General features: G+C 39.4%; 1 protein-coding gene across 1 annotated transcript in view; it reads right to left on the reverse strand.

The window, feature by feature from the left end:
• LOC126272079 (insulin receptor) overlaps positions 1-23,838 on the reverse strand; it is a 595,694-nt gene that overhangs the window by 54,689 nt on the left and 517,167 nt on the right. Inside the window, exons 7-11 of the mRNA XM_049974641.1 lie at positions 18,066-18,179; positions 17,765-17,912; positions 16,868-17,082; positions 13,072-13,252; positions 8,281-8,450 (exon numbers count right to left, since the gene is read on the reverse strand). Coding sequence (XP_049830598.1) covers positions 8,281-8,450; positions 13,072-13,252; positions 16,868-17,082; positions 17,765-17,912; positions 18,066-18,179 — 828 coding nt within the window. The remainder of the gene's footprint in view (positions 1-8,280; positions 8,451-13,071; positions 13,253-16,867; positions 17,083-17,764; positions 17,913-18,065; positions 18,180-23,838) is intronic.

Raw genomic sequence — 23,838 nt, forward strand, 5'->3', positions numbered from 1 at the left:
TATGGTCAGGTGGCAAAATCCTTTAGACTGCCAACAGATACACACAAAAGTACAAGAAACTATTGTAGCTTTAGGCACTATTAGTTCTTTTCTTGGGGAAGCATAGTTTCTTCTACTTTTATTTGTGACTACTGGATCCATTACTTTAGTGAATAACTTTGTAAAAATTTTGTTTTGATTGTTGGTGTTCCGGATGCTATGAGCTTATTTATTTTTCATTTGTAGCTCACTGTTGCTATTTGACTTTACATACCGTCATTTCTTCATTTGGGGGCACTGAGAAGAGCTGTGGATGCTAGAAAATGGATTCCAAGTGCAGAAATCGGAACATTTCTGACATATTATTCTGTTTGAGTTCGACAGAGGGGTAACAGCAGCAGAGGCAGCCAGGAACATTTGCGCCATGTATGGGGATAATGCCCTTGGAAAGGGCACTGCAAGAAAATGGTTTTCTCATTTTAACAAGGATTTCAGGAAGACTTTCAGAGTTTAATGAAGAGCATTTAAATGCATTAATCCACAACGAGCCACGTCAGTGTACTCAAGGATTGGTAAATGTGATGCACTGTGATGAACTGTGATCATTCCCCCATCATGGAACATCTGCATGCAGTGGAGACTGTTCAAATATTGGGTGTATGGGTACTGCATGCTCCAAGTCAAGTAGCAGTCCCCCATACAAAGACCTGCGTGTGTCCACAAACGATAATGCTGTGCATCTGGTGGAACAGCAACAACATACTACGAATTGCTTCCCTGAGGGGTAATCATCACTGCTGACATTTATTCTCAACAACTTAGATGTCTTGCAGACACAACCCAAGAACAACCACCATGAAGAATTTGTGAAAGTTATGCTACTCCATGATAACACCACCTGCATCCTGCTAGATTGACAAAAGCACTATACAGGAGTTATGAAATCATTCCACACCCACCTTATTCATCTGATCTTGCACCCTCAGATTTTCAATTTTTCCACTCCCTACCAAACAAACTTCAAGGAATTTCCTTTCTGGACAAAAATGCACTCCAAACATAGCTAGACAAGTTCTTCACATCAAAACCACACGATTCTATGTTGCAGAATAGAAAATTTACCGCAGCATTGGCAGACTGAAGAATATATTGGCAATGGAGAATATACTACTGATGAATACAGTCTCTGTAACATGTATCTGTTGTATTTATTAAAACTTATGGGAAAATGCTACAAACTTATGCACCAACCCCATATTTTAAAATAGATTAATTCAGACACAAAACTCCAAATGAACACAACCAGCTTCATAGCTGAAAACAATAATATTATGGTGCAGTTATATGCAGACTTACGCTGCCCCATTTTTTGCAAATCCAAAGTCATGCAATTCATCTGTATGAGCACTGCGCAGTTCTGCCCCCACTCTATCCATACAGTGTTCAGCTAATGACAGGTTCAGAGGTACTTTGTGCAGAATCACTCTACCCACAGAGCTGGCTCGAGTGATATATTCTAACTATGTCATCCAAATTAAGCAGAATTGATTCATTTGCATGAGGCAAGAGAAGAAAATCATTATCTTTTGGTGTAAACTTAATATTATCAAAGGCTTCAAGGCAAAAATTAAAATATGTGAACTGGAAAAGAAGTTTAATATACCAGAATAGACAATCAAAAAAATTATAAAAGGTAATGTGAAAATCCTTGAAGATGTGAAAAATTTTCAATCTTTGAATTCAAGTACCATTTGCAAACATCATGGTATTATCGGTAAGATAGAAACAATGTTAAAGCTATCATAAGATAATCAAGTAAGAGTGAAAATTAATTCTGTTGATCAGAACATGGTGAGCTCTCAAGCTAAGCTGATGTTTGAGAAACTGAAAAAAGAAGCTGGGGAGTTGACCAAAGATGAAATGTTTAAAGCTAGTATTGGTCAGTTTAGCCAATTCAAAAGTAGTTATAATTGGCATAGCACTGCGGAAAGCGGAGAGATAGCAAGTGCTGATAAAGAGACTACATCACTCAATCCAGAGAAACTCAAGACACTAATACAAGGTGGCTATAACAGCCAAACCATATTCAATGCACATGAAACTGCTCTATTCTGGAAGTAGATGCCTAAAAAGACTTTTATCATGTGCGAACAGAAAACCTTGCCAGGTTTTAAATCATCAAAGGTCGAATGACAGGAATGTCTGGCGAGAATGCAACTGAGGACTGGAAATTAAAACCTCTCTTATTTTATTACTCAGAAATCCAAGAGCTTTAAAAATACGCTTATATCTGGTTTATTGTGATTTGGAAGCCAAATTCTGAAGCTTGGATAACAGCTTCCCTTTATTATGACTGGTTGTCATCATTTCATACCTGAAGTCAAACATCATTGCCGGTGAAAACAAATTCCATTTACACAGATACTTTTAATCAACAACACACTTGGTAACTCTCCTACTAATCTAATTAATTTTGACCCATGTGTGAAAGTTGTATTTTTGCCACTAAATACAATCAGATTTTATCAGTCAATGGACCAGAGAGTCAATGAAACATTTAAAGCTTACTACACACAGACAATTGCTTGTGCATCTACATGAAACTATGAGACCAAACAAGGCGTTCTTTGTTACAGACTTTTGGAAGCAATTCAAAGTTTCAGATGCCGTGAGAATTACTGGACAATCTTGGAATGAAACTTTACAAAAAAACTTTAAATGGTGCATGGCAAAAACTGTATCCATTTCTTCTCCATTGTAACACAGGGGGAATCAATGTCAGATCTCCATCAAATTGATAACATGATTTAAAAAGTGGTTGATCTTGCCAGGCTGTTAAATTCAGGAACCACTGGATTTGCACGATCAGTAGCTGACCAAGTGATGTGCTTATAGAAATATGTGACCAAGAAAAAAACATTGAAACACTTGATTCTTTATACCCAGTTGGATCAGAAGCTCAAATTATGGTTGCAGACTTAACAGAAGGCCTCAGTTCAATTGAAAAATGGTTACAAATTTTGGAAAAAACAGACTCCAATCAAATGCACATTTCTGTTCCAAAACAGAAAATAAAAGATTATTATCGTGCTGCAAGGAAATTTTCATTGAGAAGAAAAAACAATTGACTCACCAGTTGGCACTGTTAGATTTTATGAAATCTTGTACATCACAATAACTTTAGTTTACACTGTTTGAGTGCATAACACTGTACCATAATATACACAGGGGTGACAACAGTCATGGGATAGAGATATGCCCATACACAAATGATGGCAGTATCACGTACACAAGGTATAAAAAGGCAATGCATTGGTAGAGATGTCATTTGCACTCAGGTGATTCATGTGAAAAGCCTGCAGACATAATTATGGTTGCACGAAAACAATGAACAGACTTTTAAGGTGGAATGGTAGTTGGAGTTAGGCACATGGGACATTCAAGTTCAGAAACTGTTAGGAAATTCAATATTCCGAGATCCAAAGTGTCAAAAGTGTGCCAAGAACACGAAATTTTAGCCATTACCACTTACCACAGACAACACAGTGGCCAATGGTCTTTTCTTAACAACTGGGAACAGCGGAATTTGCATAGAGTGATCAGCCCTAACAAACATGCAACACTGTGTGATGTAACAGCAGAAATCAATGTGGGACCTACAACAAACATACCCGCTATGACAGTGCAGTGAAATTCGGCTTTTCGGGCTGTGGCAGCAACAGACAACTGATGTGTGTGACTTTGCTAACGTCATGACATTTCCTGCAGAATCTCTCATGGGCTTGTGACCATATCGGTTTGACCCTAGATGACTGGAAAACTGTGGCCTGGTCAAATGAGACACAAATTCAGTTGTTAGGAGCAGATAGTAGGATTCAAGTGTGGACAGACCCCATGAAGCAATGGACCCAAGTTGTCAAAAAGGCACTATGGAAGCTGGTGGTGGCTCCATACTGCTGAGGGGTGCATTTAAATGTAATGGACTGATCATTGACTGGAAATGGCTATGTTTGGCTACTTGTTGACCCTTACATCCATTCATGAACTTCATGTTCCCAAACAACAATGGAATTTTTGTAGATGACAATGTGCAATGTCAACAAGCCACAACTGTTTGTGACTGGTACGAAAAAATTTCTGGAGAATTCAAACGAAAAATTTGGCCACCCAGATTGTCTGACATGAATCTCGGTCAAACCTTTTGTGACAGAATTGAGAGATCAACTCATGCACAAAATCCTGCAGCAGTAACACTCATGCAGTTATGGACAACTGTAGGGACAGCATGGCTCAATATTTCTGCAGGGGACTTCCAGCGACTTGTTGAGTCCATGTCACATTGAGACGCTGTACTACACAGTGCAAAAGGAGGTCCAACTTAATATTAGGAGATATCCCATGACTTCTGTCACCTCAGTGTAATTTGTTGAATTGCTGAACATATTTTATTTAACATTTTGCTAATAAACTGTATTTTTTGGCTCTGGTCCCAACCGAACATAATTTGTATGTATTTATGTGCAAAACTAGATGATTGATAGGTTGGTTGATTTGGGGGAGGGGACCAAACAGCAAGGTCATTTGTCTCATCGGATAAGGGAAGGATGGGGAAGGAAGTTGGCCATGACCTTTTCAAAGGGAACCATCCCAGCATATGCCTAAAGTGATTTAGGGAAATCATGGAAAACCTAAATCAGGACGGTCAGATGCGGGTTTGAACCACTGTCCTCCCGAATGTGAGTCCAGTGTGCTAACCACTGCGCCACCTCGCTTGGTGTGCAAAATTGGACTGCAACTTAGAAGAATTCAACTTATCACTTATCACACAAGTGTCGTGTATTACAGTACATCAGTGTCAAAAAAGATTGAAGGAAATGGGTATACAACCAGAAAACACACAAAACTGAAATATCTTCAGAGCATTTTTTCTGTAGACAGCACTCTACATCTTAAAAGTTTTTAAAGAAAAGCATTGTGGAACCATCAAAAATTATATTTATTTGCCAGACAACTAGTTTCTGTTGAGCCATAGATTAAGACTGCAGTAGTTGTAGTCTTCAGTTTGAAGATTCATTCAGTGCAGTTATTCGCCCTTCTCTACCCTGTGCAAGTCTCTTTCATCTCTACATACTTACTGCCACCTCCTTTTTGAACATAGTATATTCATGCTTCGGTCTCCCTCTGCAAACTCCACACGCTATCCTACTACACACAGGTATAAACAACACAGTTTATAACAACTCGCACTGGTGGGAATGGAGACACCGGCAGAATGAAAACATGCAGGTCAATGACAGCAGAGATCACAGGGTGAATTAATAACCTAGAGAAGTCGAAGCTGTACCCAAGATTTCTAAACATATAGCACAATCCACGGGCAAATCCAAATCTCAAAACATGAATTGGTGTGATACTCGGGCTTTCGAGACTACGAGAAACTGGCTCCAATCACCAGACTGTGGTAGATCAGTAAACAAGTCTTCAGAGGGTGGTGCCACCTCATGTACTTGTCATGGCAGTAGTGCCCCACAAAGTCACAGGTCGGATCTTTCTTCTGGAGCTCATATATCTTTGATGTGTCCTCTCTATTGATACTTCGACTAGGCAAGGAATTTGAATCATCATTGGATACTAGACCCTTCATCACCAAGCTGATAAGTCATTGATGCCTAAGGATGTGTCCCATCAGCCAATTCCTTCTGTTAGTCAAGTTGTGTCATAAATTTATTTTTTCCCCAATTTGATTCAGTACCTCCTCATTAGTTATTCAAGCTACTCATCTAATATTTAGTATCCTTTTGTAGTGCAACATTTCATAAGCCTCAACTCTCTTCTTGTTTGAACTGCTTATTCTCCATGTTCCACTTCTGTACAAGCTTACACTCCAGACAAATACATTCAGAAAAAGATTCTAAACACTAAAATTTATATTAGTTGTTAACAACTTCCTGTTTTTCATAAAAACAGCTCTTGTTATTGCCTGTGGGCGTTTTATGTTCTCTCTACTACATCCACTGTCAGTTATTTTGGTGCACAGATAGCAAAACTTACCTACTACTTTTAGTCTCTCCTTTGCTCAATTAATCACCTCAGCATTACCTGATTTAATTCAACTACATTCCATTAACCTTGTTTTACTTTTGTGCATGTTCATCTTATGGACTCTTTCCAGGACAATGTCCACTCTTGTCAGCTGCTCTTCCAAGTCCTTTGCTGTCTCCCAGAGAATTACAATGACATCAGCAAAGCTCAAAGATTTTACTACTTCTCCCTGAACTTTAATTCCCATCCAGAATGAAAACATGCAGGTCAATGACAGCAGAGATCACAGGGTGAATGAATAACCAAGAGAAGTCCAAGCATCAGAGTAGGCTGCAACCCTGTCTCACTCATTTCTCAACTGCTGGCTCCCTTTCATGTCATTCGACTCTTGGAAAAGGAAAAAAGGTTAGTGTTTAATCACTCATTAACAGTGAGGTCATTAGAGATGGACACAAGCTCAGATTAAAGAAGGATAGGGAAGGAAATCGGCCTTACTTTTTGAAAGGAAACGTCCTGGCATTTACCTTAAGTGATTTACGGAAATCACAGAAAATCTACATCAAGACTGTCGGACAGGGATGTGAATTGTCTTCCTCCCAAATAAAAGTCCAGTGTACTAGCCACTGCACTACCTTGCTCAGTACCGGCTCTTAGAACTGCAGCCTAGTTTCTGTACAAGTCGTAAATAACCTTTTGATTTCTATATTCTGTCCCTGCTACCTTCATAATTTCATGAAGCTAAGTCAAGTTATCATTATCATTAGCTTTCTCTAAAAGTCCACAAATGTTCTAAACATAAGTCTGCCTTTCTTTAACTTATCTTCTAAGATACATTCTAGAGTCAGTATTGCCTTGTGTGTTCCTGTATTTCTCTCAAATACAAACTGACCCTCCACTCAGTCACCATTTGCCTTTTTCTCCATTCTCCTGAAAATAATTCTTGTCGGTACTTGGCAACCATGGCTTATTACACTGATAGTTCAGTACTATTCACATCTGCCTTCTTTGGAACAGGAATTATTTTGTTCTTCTTGAAGTCTGAGGGTATCTCACGTCTCGCCATCATTTCTTAATCTTTCATTTCTTCAATATTTCTTTCGAGTTCATTTCCCTTTCACTACCCTTCAGTACATCCCTTCCACCTTTCAGTTCTCCCTTTTTTACTTGGGTTGCCATCTGGGCTCTTGATATTCACATAGTTTCTGCTCTTTCCTCCAAAGGTCCCTTTAATTTTCCTACAGACAGCTTACATATTTCCCCTCATCAAGCACACTTCTACAGCCGCTTGTCCTACAGACATTCCCACGTAGTTATTTCGCATTTTTGGTCAGTCTCACTTTTTTTTAGATTTCCTTATTGCCTTTTGTCTGCTTCACTTGCTGCATTTTTATACTTTCTCCTCTTGTGAATTAAATTCAAAATGTTCAGTGTTCTCCAAGGATCTACAAAGTCTTGCCTTTTTACCTATTTGATCCTAACACTATACTAGAGGTGTCAAATACCTAATTGTTTTTCAGTCACTGCATCTGTCACATACACAAGCATCTGTCATCCTATACTTTTAAACAGAAGTCACCAAGAGCAAAAAGATGTCCTCAATCAAAAGGTTGCTTTGAAAATGACAGTGCTCTACTGTGCATGTTCCTACAGTAGGTGGAATGACTTTGCCTTACTTCAGCCCTTTAAATGACTTTTTTCACACTACCAAAACAATGACAGAGGAGATGACCTCAATTTCTTAACCATCCTAAAACTATCCGGTCCTGAGGAATAACTGAGTACTACAGAAGGCTAGGGTAGGACCACATACTTTTATACGTGTCTACCAGCAGTACTACATATGCGACCTTCTCAGCACCTGACCTTACAACTAATGAAATTTGTGCCTAGAAGGCACTTTTAGCACCACTTCAAGCATGGGATCTATTCACTGTAGAAACTGTGGACAAGAATGTGAAGTGAATTACAAGAAAAGGGACATTTTTCACCAAACAAGCTGCATTTCGTAGTTAGTAAAAGGAGTCTGCTCCTTCACTCCATAATTAGTAAGTAAAGGGTGTCAACTGTTGCAATTACTTTGAGCCAGGAAATAATTATTCAAAATTTCAATGACAAATGTTACATTCTATTCTGCCTAAATCATCAACTTTATCACTAGCAAGCACAGTATTTCAAGTTGAAATTGTTCCACTTGTTAGTACCTCATATTTAGACATCATCTCTTCTTTTACAATTAATAATTATTTGGTGGTAACTCACCATCTGGTAGTGTCACAAAGTACTGTATCTCACTCTGGGCCCCAGTTCGCTCTGTGGCAATCGTGTATGTTCTGACATAGAATGCATACTGCGTGAATGGCTTCAGGCGTGATAGCAAGTGATCTATTTCCTGACTGTCCTCATTTACCCAAACATCGACAACTCTCCATCTGTAACAAATTTATTTATTAGTACAGGAAAATAAAGTCTACACTAACATGAATACAATTTAAAGCAATGTTTTATCAGCACCGAACACGATCAAAGCTTTAACTGAACCAAAGTTTCAATTTCCTCAATGCGTGAAAGTGTGTGTGTGTGTGTGTGTGTGTGAGAGAGAGAGAGAGAGAGAGAGAGAGAGAGAGAGAGAGAGAGAGAGAGAGAGAGACCAACTGTTACAAAAACACACAAATTTAGACTTTCAAATCTAATTTAAATTTTTAAATTATTGCATGATCAAGATTATTTCCCACCATATAATCAAGCTTTTCACCTATTTGATTTTGTACAAATTATGCAAAAATGAAGTTATTCATTATACAACAAAAAAGTGATACATAATTAAGCTGTGTTTGGTCCATAACAAAGCATAAGTTTAAATGAAGTTATACTTTCCAAATGAAGTATGGCTTCAAATATTCTCTGCCTGTAATAGGATTCTCATTGTTGCTCAGTCACAGCAGATTTTACGTCTTCTAGAACAAGCAGTTTTCTTTGCAGTTGAGACTGTTTTTACTAGAATCTCTTCACACCTCCTGCCTTGAAACCTTCACAAATGTGCTGCTTTGTTTTGACTGTCAAGCAGGAAATATTCTTCACGAGTGTCTCAGCAGGTGGCTCCAGAATTTTGTGAACATTAGCCATTTTTGGTCCTGTGTTCTGTAGGTGGCACTTGCGTTCACCATTCATACATCTAGTTCGTAGAAGTTAAGGTTTCTTATACCCTTTAATATATCTCCTCACTTGTAGATCTGAAGATAAAAGCACAAGTATTGCTGCTTAGAAATGACTTGATCAAGGTGGGAAAGGCGGCCCATTGGTCCATTTAAATAGTTCTCCACATCCGAACACACTTCTAACAAAATATTTTCATTTTATGAAAATGTAATGACTCCATCATTATTTTCATTAATTTTCAGTATATATTTTCAGCACTGAGCACATGTTATGAACCTTGATAAGAACTGTAACTCTCTTTGGAGGTTACGCTGAAGATTGTCCCTAAATTTCATTCATTTTGCCAGGAAAACACATTCCCTGAAGCCAGTTGAGTGTTTGTGAAAGAAATGGCCTTATATTCCCAGTTTATTTCTAAGCAGTCATTAAGAAAGAAGTACAGTTGAAACAACAACTTTGCCAGAAGATGGGTAGTAAGACACTTATCGAAACATCGCGAGATATCAATGCTACCACCCGGCTGGAGACCCGAAAAACCTTCATCAACAAGATTACTGTTATCAGTCACAGTTTACTTTTTATTGTAATTGATGTGTATTGGTACAACATGTATGTATTGTGTTTACGGCTTTGGGGTAATATGTGGTACTATCTCCAGTGGTCACAGACTCCACTTTCTGTCATAATACATCACACACACTTTGTGAGCAACGTGGAAGTTTATATTTATGAGCTGCACAGTGGAAATAAAATCAAGTGTAACTGAGAAGAGTAAAATTGCCACTTCAGTTGATATCAGCAACAGTCCTGGTAAAGCCCAACCTAAAATGTTTACATTTACCAAAGGAGTACAAATACATGGAGATGGGTACGAATTGTTTTAACAGCATTGTTCCAGAAAAACTTGTGTCCCAATTATTTTTCTCTTCAATCATTACTTTTAAAAAAGGATTACTGGCTGTGACGAGAGGTTGCAAAGAGTGAAGTCTCTCCTCAGCACATCAACTGTTAAAAAATCATGGTATACATCAGTGGGAGTTTCTTGCATTGTAGAAATAATGTTTCATTCACTAACAAGAAGTAGTATTGTACAACTTCTTTTCAGACATCACCCAAAATTTTCCCTCAGTTTCACTATCATCAGTAAAATTATTTCGCCTACTACTGAATACTCTTTAAACTTTTAAGAGCCTTCTTGCAAATTTCATTAAAAGTATCTATAGCTGCTAGCAAACATACATGGAGTTTCGCATTTTGATCCACAGATGATGCACATATGTGTACAACTACAGGACATGCCCTCTTTTTACAACAATTTCCCTGCTGTGCGAGACTGAATCAGCAGGCTGTCAAGGACCTAGTTTTCCCATAGAAAAAAAGTTTCAACTTCTCTGAACATTAATTTGTACAGCATGGGTCAGGAGTTGCAGGATGGATATCAGCCAATAGTTTTACAGCCGTGTTTATGCACTGTTGTTGAGGGAGCAGAGGGGTTTTCTGGCAATACGTACAAGTACGTCACAGAGAAAAGATTTGGGGCTCTTCCTTTCGGAGTTTTCTGTAAAGGTCAGTATTCTCCTCGAATGCGGGGCAATGCCGAACTCGCTGCCTGCTGCGCTAAGGAAACAGCATAATTATTCATAAACAGCATGACAACCAGGTAAATTTAAATTAAGTAGTATCTGCTGGAACTACCCCTTTGTTCACAGCAGAGATAAATCAAAGCATCCATGACAAATGGATGGACTTTAATACAGATATGTTTGAAGTTAGATGTGAAAATTTTCTTAAATAAGACTCAAAATAATGTATTATCATCACATTCAAGAGAAAGTTGTAAAAAAATTAATAGTAATCACATAGAACAATGCGATGAGCTTTGGTGTAGTTGAAGGTAAGAACTAGATGGACAGAAAAAAAAGATAAAAAAAGTCTGCATGACAGTAAAATATGGTCAGGTGTGCTTTTAGTAAACTGAAGAGAGTATTCAAAACAAGGCTTCCAGTGTGCCTGAAATGGGATGTTTACAATCAGTATTGACTTCCAGCAGTGAGATGTGGATTCTGAATGTGAACGCATTCAAAGACTGAGAGTTGCTGGTGGGAATTAGTAGCAGAGGCAGAAAGAGATACAAATGGGTTAGGTAACAAACTGAAGACAGACTTAATCGTGACTATGAGGAAAACTAAATGGGGTAGGCATGATATGTAGCCATGTGAATGGATGGTAGATGATCCAAAAAAGTAATTTGCTGGGGTAACAACTTCACAAAATATAATATGCTGGAATTCAAAGGTTAATTTAAAGCCAAGGTGGTGACATAATGAATTATGGGTCGATGACATTAGGAAATGTGCAGGAGCAACATGGATCCAGAGAGTAGAAAACTGTAATGCACAAAAAGTCTAGCCATTTACCTAGCAATGGATTTCAAGTAGCTAGCAACTTGCTAGAAACAGTCTAGTAGCATTAACATACACACTCGGAAGCAATGTAGCACACTGAGCTTTGAACGAAGTTGCTGAGATAACAGTGGAGAGAAGCCTGGTTAAACAATTTTTTGGGCCACAAGGTATCCTGTTGATGCAAGAATAAAAGGGGATGAAATGCAAACCCTCCCCTTAGAACAGTGTGATCCAAAGCTATTTTGTAATTGAACAGGTTATGATCAACTGGCCTGAATGCAGATAAGAGGAATTACAAAATAATTCAAAATTCAGCATACAGATAATGTCAGTGGACTGTCGAAATTAGTAATAAATTACAACAAAAGGCCCTAAGATACTAAGAGGGACTCCAGTACTGAATCAGAGGCGTCTGCCACAAGGTAACCCTTGAAAATAGACGGTTTATCACTAACTTTTAAAGTTCTCCTGGAAGCTTATTTCTGTACAAGGGTACATTATTTACCAGAGACTTTTAACCTACTTTAGAAGGCTACCCATAGGAACTCCAAGCCGCAAACTGCCAATAGGAGGTGCTGATACTTGAGCACAGTCTGCATGGATAAGAACAAAGCAGTGACAAGAAAGACTGGCTGCTAGTGCGTGTAATATTTCCTGTGGTTGAAAATAGGTTTATATTAATAATCATGTTATTCTGTCCCTATTGTCTATTAATGGCAGTGCACTTTACAGTTCATCCTCAAAAATAACTTATTCTTGAGATTAATAACCAACTCCAAAGATCAATGTTGCCATCCAAGACACAACTGTTGTTCCACAACAGTAGTTGGACAGCAGTGTGTAATTAGCATCTGTCACCTGTATTGTCTCAATTCTTATCCCACAATGTATGATTGACAATTGATATTTCCTTTGAAATAACTCTTGAATCATTTCTCTAGTAGCAGTACTAGTAATTGTATCACTTCTCTCTGATACAACTACGTTATATCTGCTATCACCTTCACCTCATAAACTGATCTCATTTCATCTTGAGACTGCGGAGCTCTTTAACCTTTGATTTAAAACTCTTTAACTGAACACTGCTATATTGGAAATCCTCCAATTACAAGCATCTTTTCTGGCTAGAACATGCTTTATTACTTTGCCTCAGCAAAAATCTCTGAGACATTTACATAACAATTTCTGCTTCACATGACTTTTTACATATTAGCTGAATATCACTCACAGTCCAGCCAGTATAGTTTACCTTTATAATGTTTTCCCTGAATTAGCTTGAGCAAAGAATGAGACATTTCTATCAACAAGAGTATCAAGATCTACCTCATCCTTAACGACATTAACGTAAATCAAATGCTGAACTCTGTGTCTGCTTTCTTCCTACTTTTAAAAAAATAGTGATTTTAACTCTCAATATTTCATGTTTTGACTTGTCTGCTTATGTTTCAGTTTTCTGTTCCAAAACAGAAGAGATTGTGCCATAGCTTACCCATCACTGCCACAGGCATCGCGTCCATCATACAGAGTCAGGTTTCGGTAAGGAGCTTCTGTATAATAGACAACGTAACCCAGAAGAGAGCGAGGATCATAATGGTCAAATTGCTTCCAACTAATAATCACACCTTTTGAATCTGTTTTCTTAATTTTCACCTCCAAATTAGTAACATTACCTATAATGAAACAAAGAATAACAAAATTATACGTAATCAGTTCATTTATTTCTAAAATACACTAAAAACACACACAACCATGCATACAGCAAAACTTGCATTAGTTACATAGCAAGGATATTTAATAATTACACTGTGCAAATGTGTTACATGTTGCTTAGTTTTTAGGGGTTAGTCACTTAGGAAACAAATTAGCCAATTTTATTACTAAATAGGCTGTTGAAAGGATAACAGAACTGCAGGCAACTTAGTTATAGATAGCTAATTCACATCAAGCAAATACATCTTTTAGTGCTTTTAAGGAAGTATAAAAAATGTAAAACATCTAATATGTTCTTAAGAACAAATATTCAATTACTTGTATTCAAGAACAATGCAATAAATGTTAAATTTTTACTCAAGTCCAGTTCAAATGATTTCAAGCACTTCCATGCATCGCTCGAAACAATAAATACAAACATATGCATGAACAATGTCAACAATGTTTAAACATGTGTATTACATAGACAACAATATTCACAATCAGACGAGGAGCATAATATTAAGTAGTTTCACTGAGATGCTTTGTCCACTATTCAAGCCTCCCAGATTGTGTTCATATGGGGTGGTTGTTCACTTTGTAGAATACAACAAAATGATGGGATGGGCAAAGAAAACGGTGGTCCACTACTCAAATAAGGCTTCCAAGGCTGAGATGCATAGTCCTATAACCACCAACAGTAAGAATGCACAAGGGTTTAGTAACTACAGATGCTTAACACAAATTGCAAGAGCACACAAATGAGTTGACCTCAGGCATCACCAATCCCAGTCATGCCTTTATGAGAAGCCTGTCAATCACACTTATAGATCATGAGCATAGAGCTCACAAGGAGAGAAATATTAACCATTTACTGGAAACCTACCAAAATGTTAAATGACTATTTAACTAACATCATGACTCTTGTAAGTGTAACTGTACAAAACAACAATTCTAGCTGCCAAGTGGAACTTTAAATTGTTCCCATAAAACAGAAAGTAATCTAAGCCTTCCATCACAAGCTTTTGCTCACTTACATATTCTGTGCTGAACACTTATACCAAAATTGAACTTTATCAAGTGAGCAACAGGTAGTCAGTATCATTGAAAGCAAAGCAACATCAAAAAATACACAAATGCGAAGCCTGTGCCAGAATCACTTACGCATCTCAATGTAGTTGCATTGCGATTAATGAACGCAAACTTCCAACTTTCTAGACAATGTCTGATATATGTCTGAGCTCTATATAGGCTGGCCATAGACTCTGTGTGCCAAACACACTAGCAGCCATCTACCCACCTGTACGTACTGCTTTGCTGGGTTCTGTATATGTCTCAACACCCAATTTATAAACAAATTATATGATATATTAGCTTTATGAGTGCCACTGATGTATTGAGGTCCCTTTCTTCACTTCTGGCTTTAGTTTAAATTTAGATGAACACCAGATGTTCTACAGGATTAATTAATCTTAACATACTACTTTCTGATGTCATCCTTTCGCCCAGTAGAGGCCTATCTTCCAAACATGCCAGCATCATAAGATTTCTCACACTACATGGAATACCCCCAGTGCAAATTAACAAAAGATTTTGATTTAAATAACATCAAGTTTCATAAATGAATTATGTTGTCTTTGGAAGTAATGATTATTCCTATTTTGACTTCAGGTGAAACCATTATGAGAATTATTGTTAATGTGAAACAAATTAATCAAAATAATGTATTCTGGCGTAACGACAAGTGCTGGTACAACGATCAAGAATGGAAGAACAGATAGGGCTGTGAGACGATGTCAGCCAATAGTACACTGACGAACCCCTCTCTAGGACGACATTGAGACAGCAGCGCCTATCAAGAAGAAAATGTAACCTCCTAGCTGCGGTTGGAGTGAAAATGCTACAGCATACAAATGCTACAGCAGTGACTTATGAACTGTATTGTTCTGCTTTTATTGAAAATGTATATACCGAAGGGCATTGATTATTTGCAAGTCGCCATTTGCTTGTGACACACCTTTGAGAATACACAAAGTTAAGTATTGTCAGTTTAACTTACAGAAAGAAACGCCATTTATACAATTTGCTTGAATTGTTGTCTAGCGATATGACAACACCATGCCTCGCAGCCACGGAATTTTCCTTTCTGTTTTGCTGGCACCTTAATTCTCTCTCTCATCTTTTCTTTGCAGGGGTGTTTACTTGCTTTAACAGTCTCCTACTATGATATTTTGAAGGAACTTTTTGGAACACTCGTTGGTTGATTGTGGTTGACACATATAGCAAGTTTCCTTTTGCTGTGCCAATGAACTCGACAATGCGATGTAGCACAATTCAGGTGTTGTCCTCCATTTTTTGCCTCGAAGGTTTACCTGAAGTCATAGTGTCAGACAATGGACCTCAGTTCACATCAAATGAATTTGAAACATTCTGTGAACACAATGTCATACAGCATCTAACTAGTGCACTGTTCCATTCACAGTCAAACAGCAAAGCAAGACTTTTGTCAGAACCTTCAAGCAGCAGATGGCCAAACTTCACTCCGCATACACCAGGGATCAAGCGGTGGGCATGAGGTAAGATCGTCTGTCGACTTGGCACTTGATCCCGAGCGCACGGTGGCCACAGTAGCCACCAGAGGGTGTCATCACAACACAGCAAGATGACCCCATAGAGACAGAGCCTTCACCTCCTCCACTCGCTCTCATCCTACCAATGGAGCTGCACCCACCCACACAGCAGCAGGATGCCTTCTCCACCTGGTTATTGGCCTAAGGAGGTGGACGTGTACCTTTCCAGTCATTTTCCGGGGAGCATTTCCACCAGAGTGAAGGCCGGATGGTGAGGTAAGACCGGAAACTTGACATCCCCTGCAGCCACAACTTCCGGTCCAGCATAGCATCCACACTCCTGCTTCCCCCACCATTGTTGCATTCCCTACACAATGACGCTCAACTGCTTTGGAAGGAGGGGAGGGGAATTTTCAGACGTAATAACAAGCGCTGTCACAACAATCAAGGATGGAAGAGCAGAGAGGGCTGAGAGACAGACGTCAGCCAATAATAAGCTGACGAATCCCTCTCTAGGATGACACCAAGACAGGAGTGGCCTTTATACAACCGCCGCGCTGCCTAGCCGCGGTCAGAGTGGAAGATGAGCCGTCATACAAATGCTACAGCAATAACTTATGAATTGTACTGTTTTGCTTGCATTGAAATTGTATATACCGAATGACATTGATAATTTGTATATTGCCATAAGCTTGTGACACACCTTTTTGAATACACAAAGTTAAATAAACTCCATTAATACGATTTGTCTGAATTGACTAGCAATCCGAGAAAACAGCTTCCTAGGCACCCTGTATCAGACGAGTGGGCAGAACGCAATATATTGAATCCCAATTTTGGAGGGGCAAAATATTTCTATAATACTAAAAAGTACAGCTGGCTGTTACACCACAAAGTGATTCTTCAATGTACAGAAGAGTGACCTGTTTCTATTTGGCTGCCCCTCAAAAATATGAGTTCAAGAGAAAGTGAACTGTTGTAACAAGTAAAATGACATACAAAATTTAAATCTAGCAGAATACTCACAGGCAACCTTGTCACCATTTGACGACGGAGCAACATCGAGGTCAGAGAACTCGGGGAGACTAGTAACCTGCCTCAGTTTCTCAATTCTGCTCAGGCAAAGTTTAGGGTTGAAATGAAAGAACAGGCGTCCTCTGCTAATGTTCAGAGCATATGGCCTCGAGTCCCAGTCCCACAGCTCCTGGAGATTCTGGTTGTCGAGCACCACCAAGGCGTACCTAAAGAATGAATTGAACAGTATTAAGCAGAAGGAACGATAAATAAAGTTCATAAAAGTTAAGAGTGTCATTATTTCAAATTTTTGGTATGAAACAAACTGAACATATTTATTTATTAACCTGACACTCTTCAGTCAACTCTGAAAAAAATTATTAGTAAATTAGAATGACTGTACTAAATGTGTGAGATAATACAATGTAGAATGCAGAAAGGAATAACAATAGGAATTGGAAAGACTGTTACTTGTAGAGGAGGAGTTGAACAGCAGTCAGGCATACTGTTGAGTCTTAGCTAACAATGTAACAAGTAATGTCCAACAATCTGCTTTTAAATGTGTCAGACCATTGGTTCAAGCCCTTTTCCATGTTGCAAGTAGCAATCTATCCAAATTCATGTTGTACATGTTTAATATAGGTAGAGGAGACATACGGAAGCTTGCATGCATGGTGTACATACATAGAGGGAATACAATGAAGTTTCTCTTACTCCTCTCTCCTTATATGCAAAAACCATTACAGGAAAAGTGTCAACAGATCACAATATGGTACAATGTAGGTGTAGAAAATTTTTGTTAAAAAACTATCTACCTGTAATATATCTTTAAGAAACATCTCTTAATATTAATATTGAATTTCATATCTTCAGCAGTCAACAGATATGATACAGAGTACACAAACTCACTTGTCACTTTCCAATATTTTTCCTCGTATGACACGCAATCTCTTGAGAAAATTCAAGGAAACGAGTGGGAATGATCGCACGATTTTTAAGTAACCTTCTATTTCCTCAATCATATTCAGGTTGTCCTCCAACTCCTTCACAATATTTTCTGTAACAAACAAAATCAATATTCCCATGAGACAATCATAACAAGAAAAACATTACAAAAAGATCAGTTTTCATAGCAGGCCAGATAAAATCGTCTGCTTTCTCAACTTTCATGTATCAACAAAATAATGAAAACATTAAACCTAATACTCACTTCCACCACGTATCTGGATCTCTAAGGCCCCTTTGATGTACGTGCAACCCCTCAACCTTTGAGCAGACGCTATACTGTCCACATTGGTCGGATTGCATTCCTTGCGACAGGGTCCTACCAATAAAATGTGTAAAGTAAAGAATAATTCTTTCATGTTGATTATTTACTTTAATTAAGCTGTGTTTTCTACAAAATTGTGGTAGCATGACCAGAAGTTAGGAAAGGACATTATTAATTTCTTGATCTTAAATATGTTTCGGTATTTTTAACAAGAGAAAAGTTACAGAAAAAATATATTTTTACAAAATGAAAAAATAAATAATGTAATACAAAGCAGACAAAACCACAAGCTAAATCACAAAACATCTACTTCCTCACACTAAATAAATACAGTACTAATATAAATGCCAACTACTCTCCTACAGTTGTCTGATATATACCACTTTACCACATAAGGCTCATTGCAGCACAAAAAATTTCACTACTGCTTGAGAAATCTACTGCTCTTTTTCGCAGTTTTAGTACGTACAAACCATACACCCCCCCCCCCCCCCCCAGCGCCTACACACACACACACACACACACACACACACACACACACACACACACACACGCGCGTGTTGGTGTGCTATTTTTTGTGAATGTGAGTACTTGCTTTTATCTGTTTTTACTTACTGTTTCTATCCTGGAATGTAGAGTCAAGACCCGTAATAAACCTATATGTCAAATCACAAGCCCAGGAGTGAACACAGCTATCATTGATCATCCCACTTATTTTATAAAGTGCTACGATAGGCATCTGTGAGAAACTTTTACCTCTTCATTGACAAAGGGATATGGTATCACCACACTGGAATCTATGATTTCTAACTACAGAATGGATGTTATGTTTGATCCTTGGAAGATTGTCTACGTGTATTACATGCCAACAAATAATATTTACAATGTGCTCCATTGTACTCTGCGCCAATAACTTCTATGTAGTGTAAACTATTGGATAGCTAACAGAACAGTTGCTGTGTTGTGTTTAACAGTGTTTTACAATTGGTCTACCAAACTAAACGAGCAGCGATAGAAATACACCGTTTGTTGCAATATGCTTGGGACAACAGTACATTCTCAGGCAGACAAACTTTCGAAATTACAGTAGTTACAATTGTCAACAACAGATGGCGCTGCGGTCTGGGAAACTCTATAGTACGATATTTTCCACATATCCACCATGCGTAGCAATAATATGGCATAGTCTCTGAATGAAATTACCCGAAAACTTTGACAACGTGTCTGGCGGAATGGCTTCACATGCAGATGAGATGTACTGCTTCAGCTGTTCAATTGTTTCTGGATTCTGGCGGTACACCTGGTCTTTCAAGTGTCCCCACAGAAAGAAGTCACAGGGGTTCATGTCTGGCGAATAGGGAGGCCAATCCACGCCGCCTCCTGTATGTTTCGGATAGCCCAAAGCAATCACACGATCATCGAAATATTCATTCAGGAAATTAAAGACGTCGGCCGTGCCATGTGGCCGGGCACCATCTTGCATAAACCACGAGGTGTTCGCAGTGTCGTCTAAGGCAGTTTGTACCGCCACAAATTCACGAAGAATGTCCAGATAGCGTGATGCAGTAATCGTTTCGGATCTGAAAAATGGGCCAATGATTCCTTTGGAAGAAATGGCGGCCCAGACCAGTACTTTTTGAGGATGCAGGGACGATGGGACTGCAACATGGGGCTTTTCGGTTCCCCATATGCGCCAGTTCTGTTTATTGACGAAGCCGTCCAGGTAAAAATAAGCTTCGTCAGTAAACCAAATGCTGCCCACATGCTTATCGCCGTCGTCAATCCTGTGCACTATATCGTTAGCGAATGTCTCTCGTGCAGCAATGGTAGCGGCGCTGAGGGGTTGCCGCGTTTGAATTTTGTATGGATAGAGGTGTAAACGCTGGCGCATGAGACGATACGTGGACGTTGGCATCATTTGGACCGCAGCTGCAACACGGCGAATGGAAAGCCGAGGCCGCTGTTGGATCACCTGCTGCACTAGCCGCGCGTTGCCCTCTGTGGTTGTCGTGCGCGGTCGCCCTACCTTTCCAGCACGTTCATCCGTCACGTTCCCAGTCCATTGAAATTTTTCAAACAGATCCTTTATTGTATCGCTTTTCGGTCCTTTGGTTACATTAAACCTCTGTTGAAAACTTCGTCTTGTTGCAACAACACTGAGTTCTAGGCAGTGGAATTCCAACACCAGAAAAATCCTCTGTTCTAAGGAATAAACCATGTTGTCCACAGCACACTTGCACGTTGTGAACAGCACACGCTTACAGCAGAAAGACGACGTACAGAATGGCGCACCCACAGAGTGCGTTGTCTTCTTTATCTTTCACATCACTTGCAGCACCATCTGTTGTTGAAAATTGAACTACTGTTTTAAACAAGCAGCTTGCCTGTTGCTAGATGCACATTGTCCTGTAATCCATATTTAGGTGCAGTGCAGCCATCCTTTTAAGGGAATCCAAAGTGGGAATGGAGGTTTATAAACAGATTCTGCATGTATCCAATAATGTAGTAAATTTTCGTGAACTCATCATTTGCTTCGAGAACTCCCAACATACAGTCACGTTCCTTTGGTATTTACAGGAAATGTTATTGTCTGGTATTCTCCAGATTTTTCCATACACTGTATGTAATGTAATATGTTAGCCGTGCTTGCACACCTGCAATGATGTGTTGTTTTCCCAGTGTTCTATTATACATATAAAGAAGAGAGCATGCATGTATGTTCAGAATTTCTTCCCAAGTCCCTGGGTTGAAGTCACCCAGGTTTGGCAGAGAAACAGGGGGCCTCACGAGTATCAGCACTGTGGGCTTATAGCATCCTAGCTCGAACAGGAGGACAGGTGTAAGCAAAAATGTGTTTCTTTTCTAACCATTGGTGTTTAGGCTGCCCTGCATGACAGGCAGGTTGTGTGGGAACATAGTGACCTTCTAAATCGACTGGCTTTCTAGAGTAGCCAACATGTCAGTGGCAAGAGATGGTTCCCAAACCCCCGACATATAGTATGCCCTGAATGATAGGCATATTGTGTTGGAATAGTATTGGCCTGCATTATCAACCTTCCATGCAAGGGGAGTTGTATCGGCCTGCTTCACACGAGACAGGTGGAAGGTGTAGAATGGGAGTGAGCTGGTGGAAAAGGAAGAGGGGTGGTGCGGATGGTTAGAGGAAGGGGGAGGAGGATATGGTCAGATGGAGGGGTCAGGAAGATGTGGTTAGAGAGGTGGTGGAGGAAATGGACAAAGAGAGGGGGAGGAGAAGATGTAGAGGTAGAGAGAATGTTAAGGAGGATAGAGATAGAGGTGGGAGGATGAAGAAGACAGGCTGAGAGACGAAGAGATGGACACAGAGAAGGAGAGATGAGGTATGTTCATTGTATATGTCACACGCAGACGTGGGTGAAGCAACGGGGAAAAGGCTAGTAGTCTATATTGGTCCTTCATGGCAGTTGTTTTCATCCAGTTTGCATTTTTTACTTTTATCTCTTCTATTTCCAGTTCTTTTTGTGTCCATGTGAGACACTGACTGCATTTAAAGGAGTAATTTCTTTAATAGGGAATGGTCTCAGTACATTTGATGCTTTAGGCCTATCTCTTTTTCTTTAAGACCCATGGAATAACATTATTTGTTGGAACAAATCCTAATTTGGCAACTTCAATAATTGACATTATTGTGGAGAAAAATACGTTTCTCCAGTATTAATGTAGTACTTAGAGGGGATTTCAAAAATGACCGGTATATTTGAAACGGCAATAAAAACTAAACACCAATGGTTAGAAAAGAAACACATTTTTGCTTACACCTGTCCTCCTGTTCGAGCTAGGATGCTATAAGCCCACAGTGCTGATACTCGTGAGGCCCCCTGTTTCTCTGCCAAACCTGGGTGACTTCAACCCAGGGACTTGGGAAGAAATTCTGAACATACATGCATGCTCTCTTCTTTATATGTATAATAGAACACTGGGGAAACAACACATCATTGCAGGTGTGCAAGCACGGCTAACATATTACATTACATACAGTGTATGGAAAAATCTGGAGAATACCAGACAATAACATTTCCTGTAAATACCAAAGGAACGTGACTGTATGTTGGGAGTACTCGAAGCAAATGATGAGTTCACGAAAATTTACTACATTATTGGATACATGCAGAATCTGTTTATAAACCTCCATTCCCACTTTGGATTCCCTTAAAAGGATGGCTGCACTGCACCTAAATATGGATTACAGGACAATGTGCATCTAGCAACAGGCAAGCTGCTTGTTTAAAACTACGAGAATAACTACATTGAACAGGTATTCATTTGTAAAAATTATAAAGTTATAAATGCAAATTCTGCAAGAATTTGGAGGAGAAGAGTTAAGAACATACACTCGAGAAGATGTGGTATGCTTTAACAATAGTGTAATGTAGGGAATAAATGCCAAAATAAAAATCTACAAACGTTCCTGGTAGAATAATTGCAAGGTGCATTGAAGCTACACTACTGGCCATTAAAATTGCTACGCCAAGAAGAAATGCACATGTAAATGGGTATTCATTGGGCAAATATATTATACCAGAACTGACATGTGATTACATTTTCACACAATTTGGGTGCATAGATCCTGAGACATCAGCACCCAGAACAACCACCTCCGGCCGTAATAACGGCCTTCATATGCCTGGGCACTGAGTCGAACAGAGCTTGGATGGCATCTACATGTACAGCTGCCCATGCAGCTTCAACACGATACCACAGTTCATCAAGAGTAGTGACTGGCGTATTGTGACGAGCCAGTTGCTTGCCTATCATTGACCAGACGTTTTCTGTCATTGAGAGATCTGGAGAATGTGCTGGCCAAGGCAGCAGTCGAACATTTTCTGTATCCAGAAAGGCCTTTACAGGACCTGCAACATGCGGTCGTGCATTATCCTGCTGAAATGTAGGGTTTCGCAGGGATTGAATGAAGGATAGAGCCACGGGTCGTAATACATCTGAAATGTAACGCCCACTGTTCCAAGTGCCCTCAATGCGAACAAGAGGTGACCAAGACGTGTAACCAATGGCACCCCATACCATCACTCTGGGTAAAACACCAGCATGGCAATGACGAATATACGCTTCCAATGTGCTTTCATCGCGATGTCGCCAAACACGGATGCAACCATCATGATGCTGTAAACAGAACCTGGATTCATCTGAAAAATGACATTTTGCCATTCGTGTACCCAGGTTCATCGTTGAGTACACCATCGCAGGCGCTCCTGTCTGTGATGCAGCGTGAAGAGTAACCGCAACCATGGTCTCCGAGCTGATAGTCCATACTGCTGCAAATGTAGTCGAACTGTTCATGCACATGGTTGTTGCCTATCATCTTGATTGCTAGTGATATGACGCCATTGGGATCCAGCACGGCATTCCGTATTACCCTCCTGAACCCACTGATTCCATGTTCTGCTAACAGTCATTGGATCTTGACCAACGCGAGCAGCAATGTCGCGATACGATAAACCAAAATCACGATAGGCTACAATCCAACCTTCATCAAAGTCAGAAACGTGATGGTACGCATTTCTCCTCCTTACACAAGGCATCACAACGTTTCACCATGCAACGCCGTTCAACTGCTGTTTGTTTATGAGAAATCGGTTGGGAACTTTCCTCATGTCAGCACGTTGTAGGTGTCGCCATCGGCGCCAACCTTGTGTGAATGCTCTGAAAAGCTAATCAT

Source organism: Schistocerca gregaria, chromosome 5, assembly GCF_023897955.1.
Source record: "Schistocerca gregaria isolate iqSchGreg1 chromosome 5, iqSchGreg1.2, whole genome shotgun sequence".
NCBI lineage: Eukaryota > Metazoa > Arthropoda > Insecta > Orthoptera > Acrididae > Schistocerca > Schistocerca gregaria.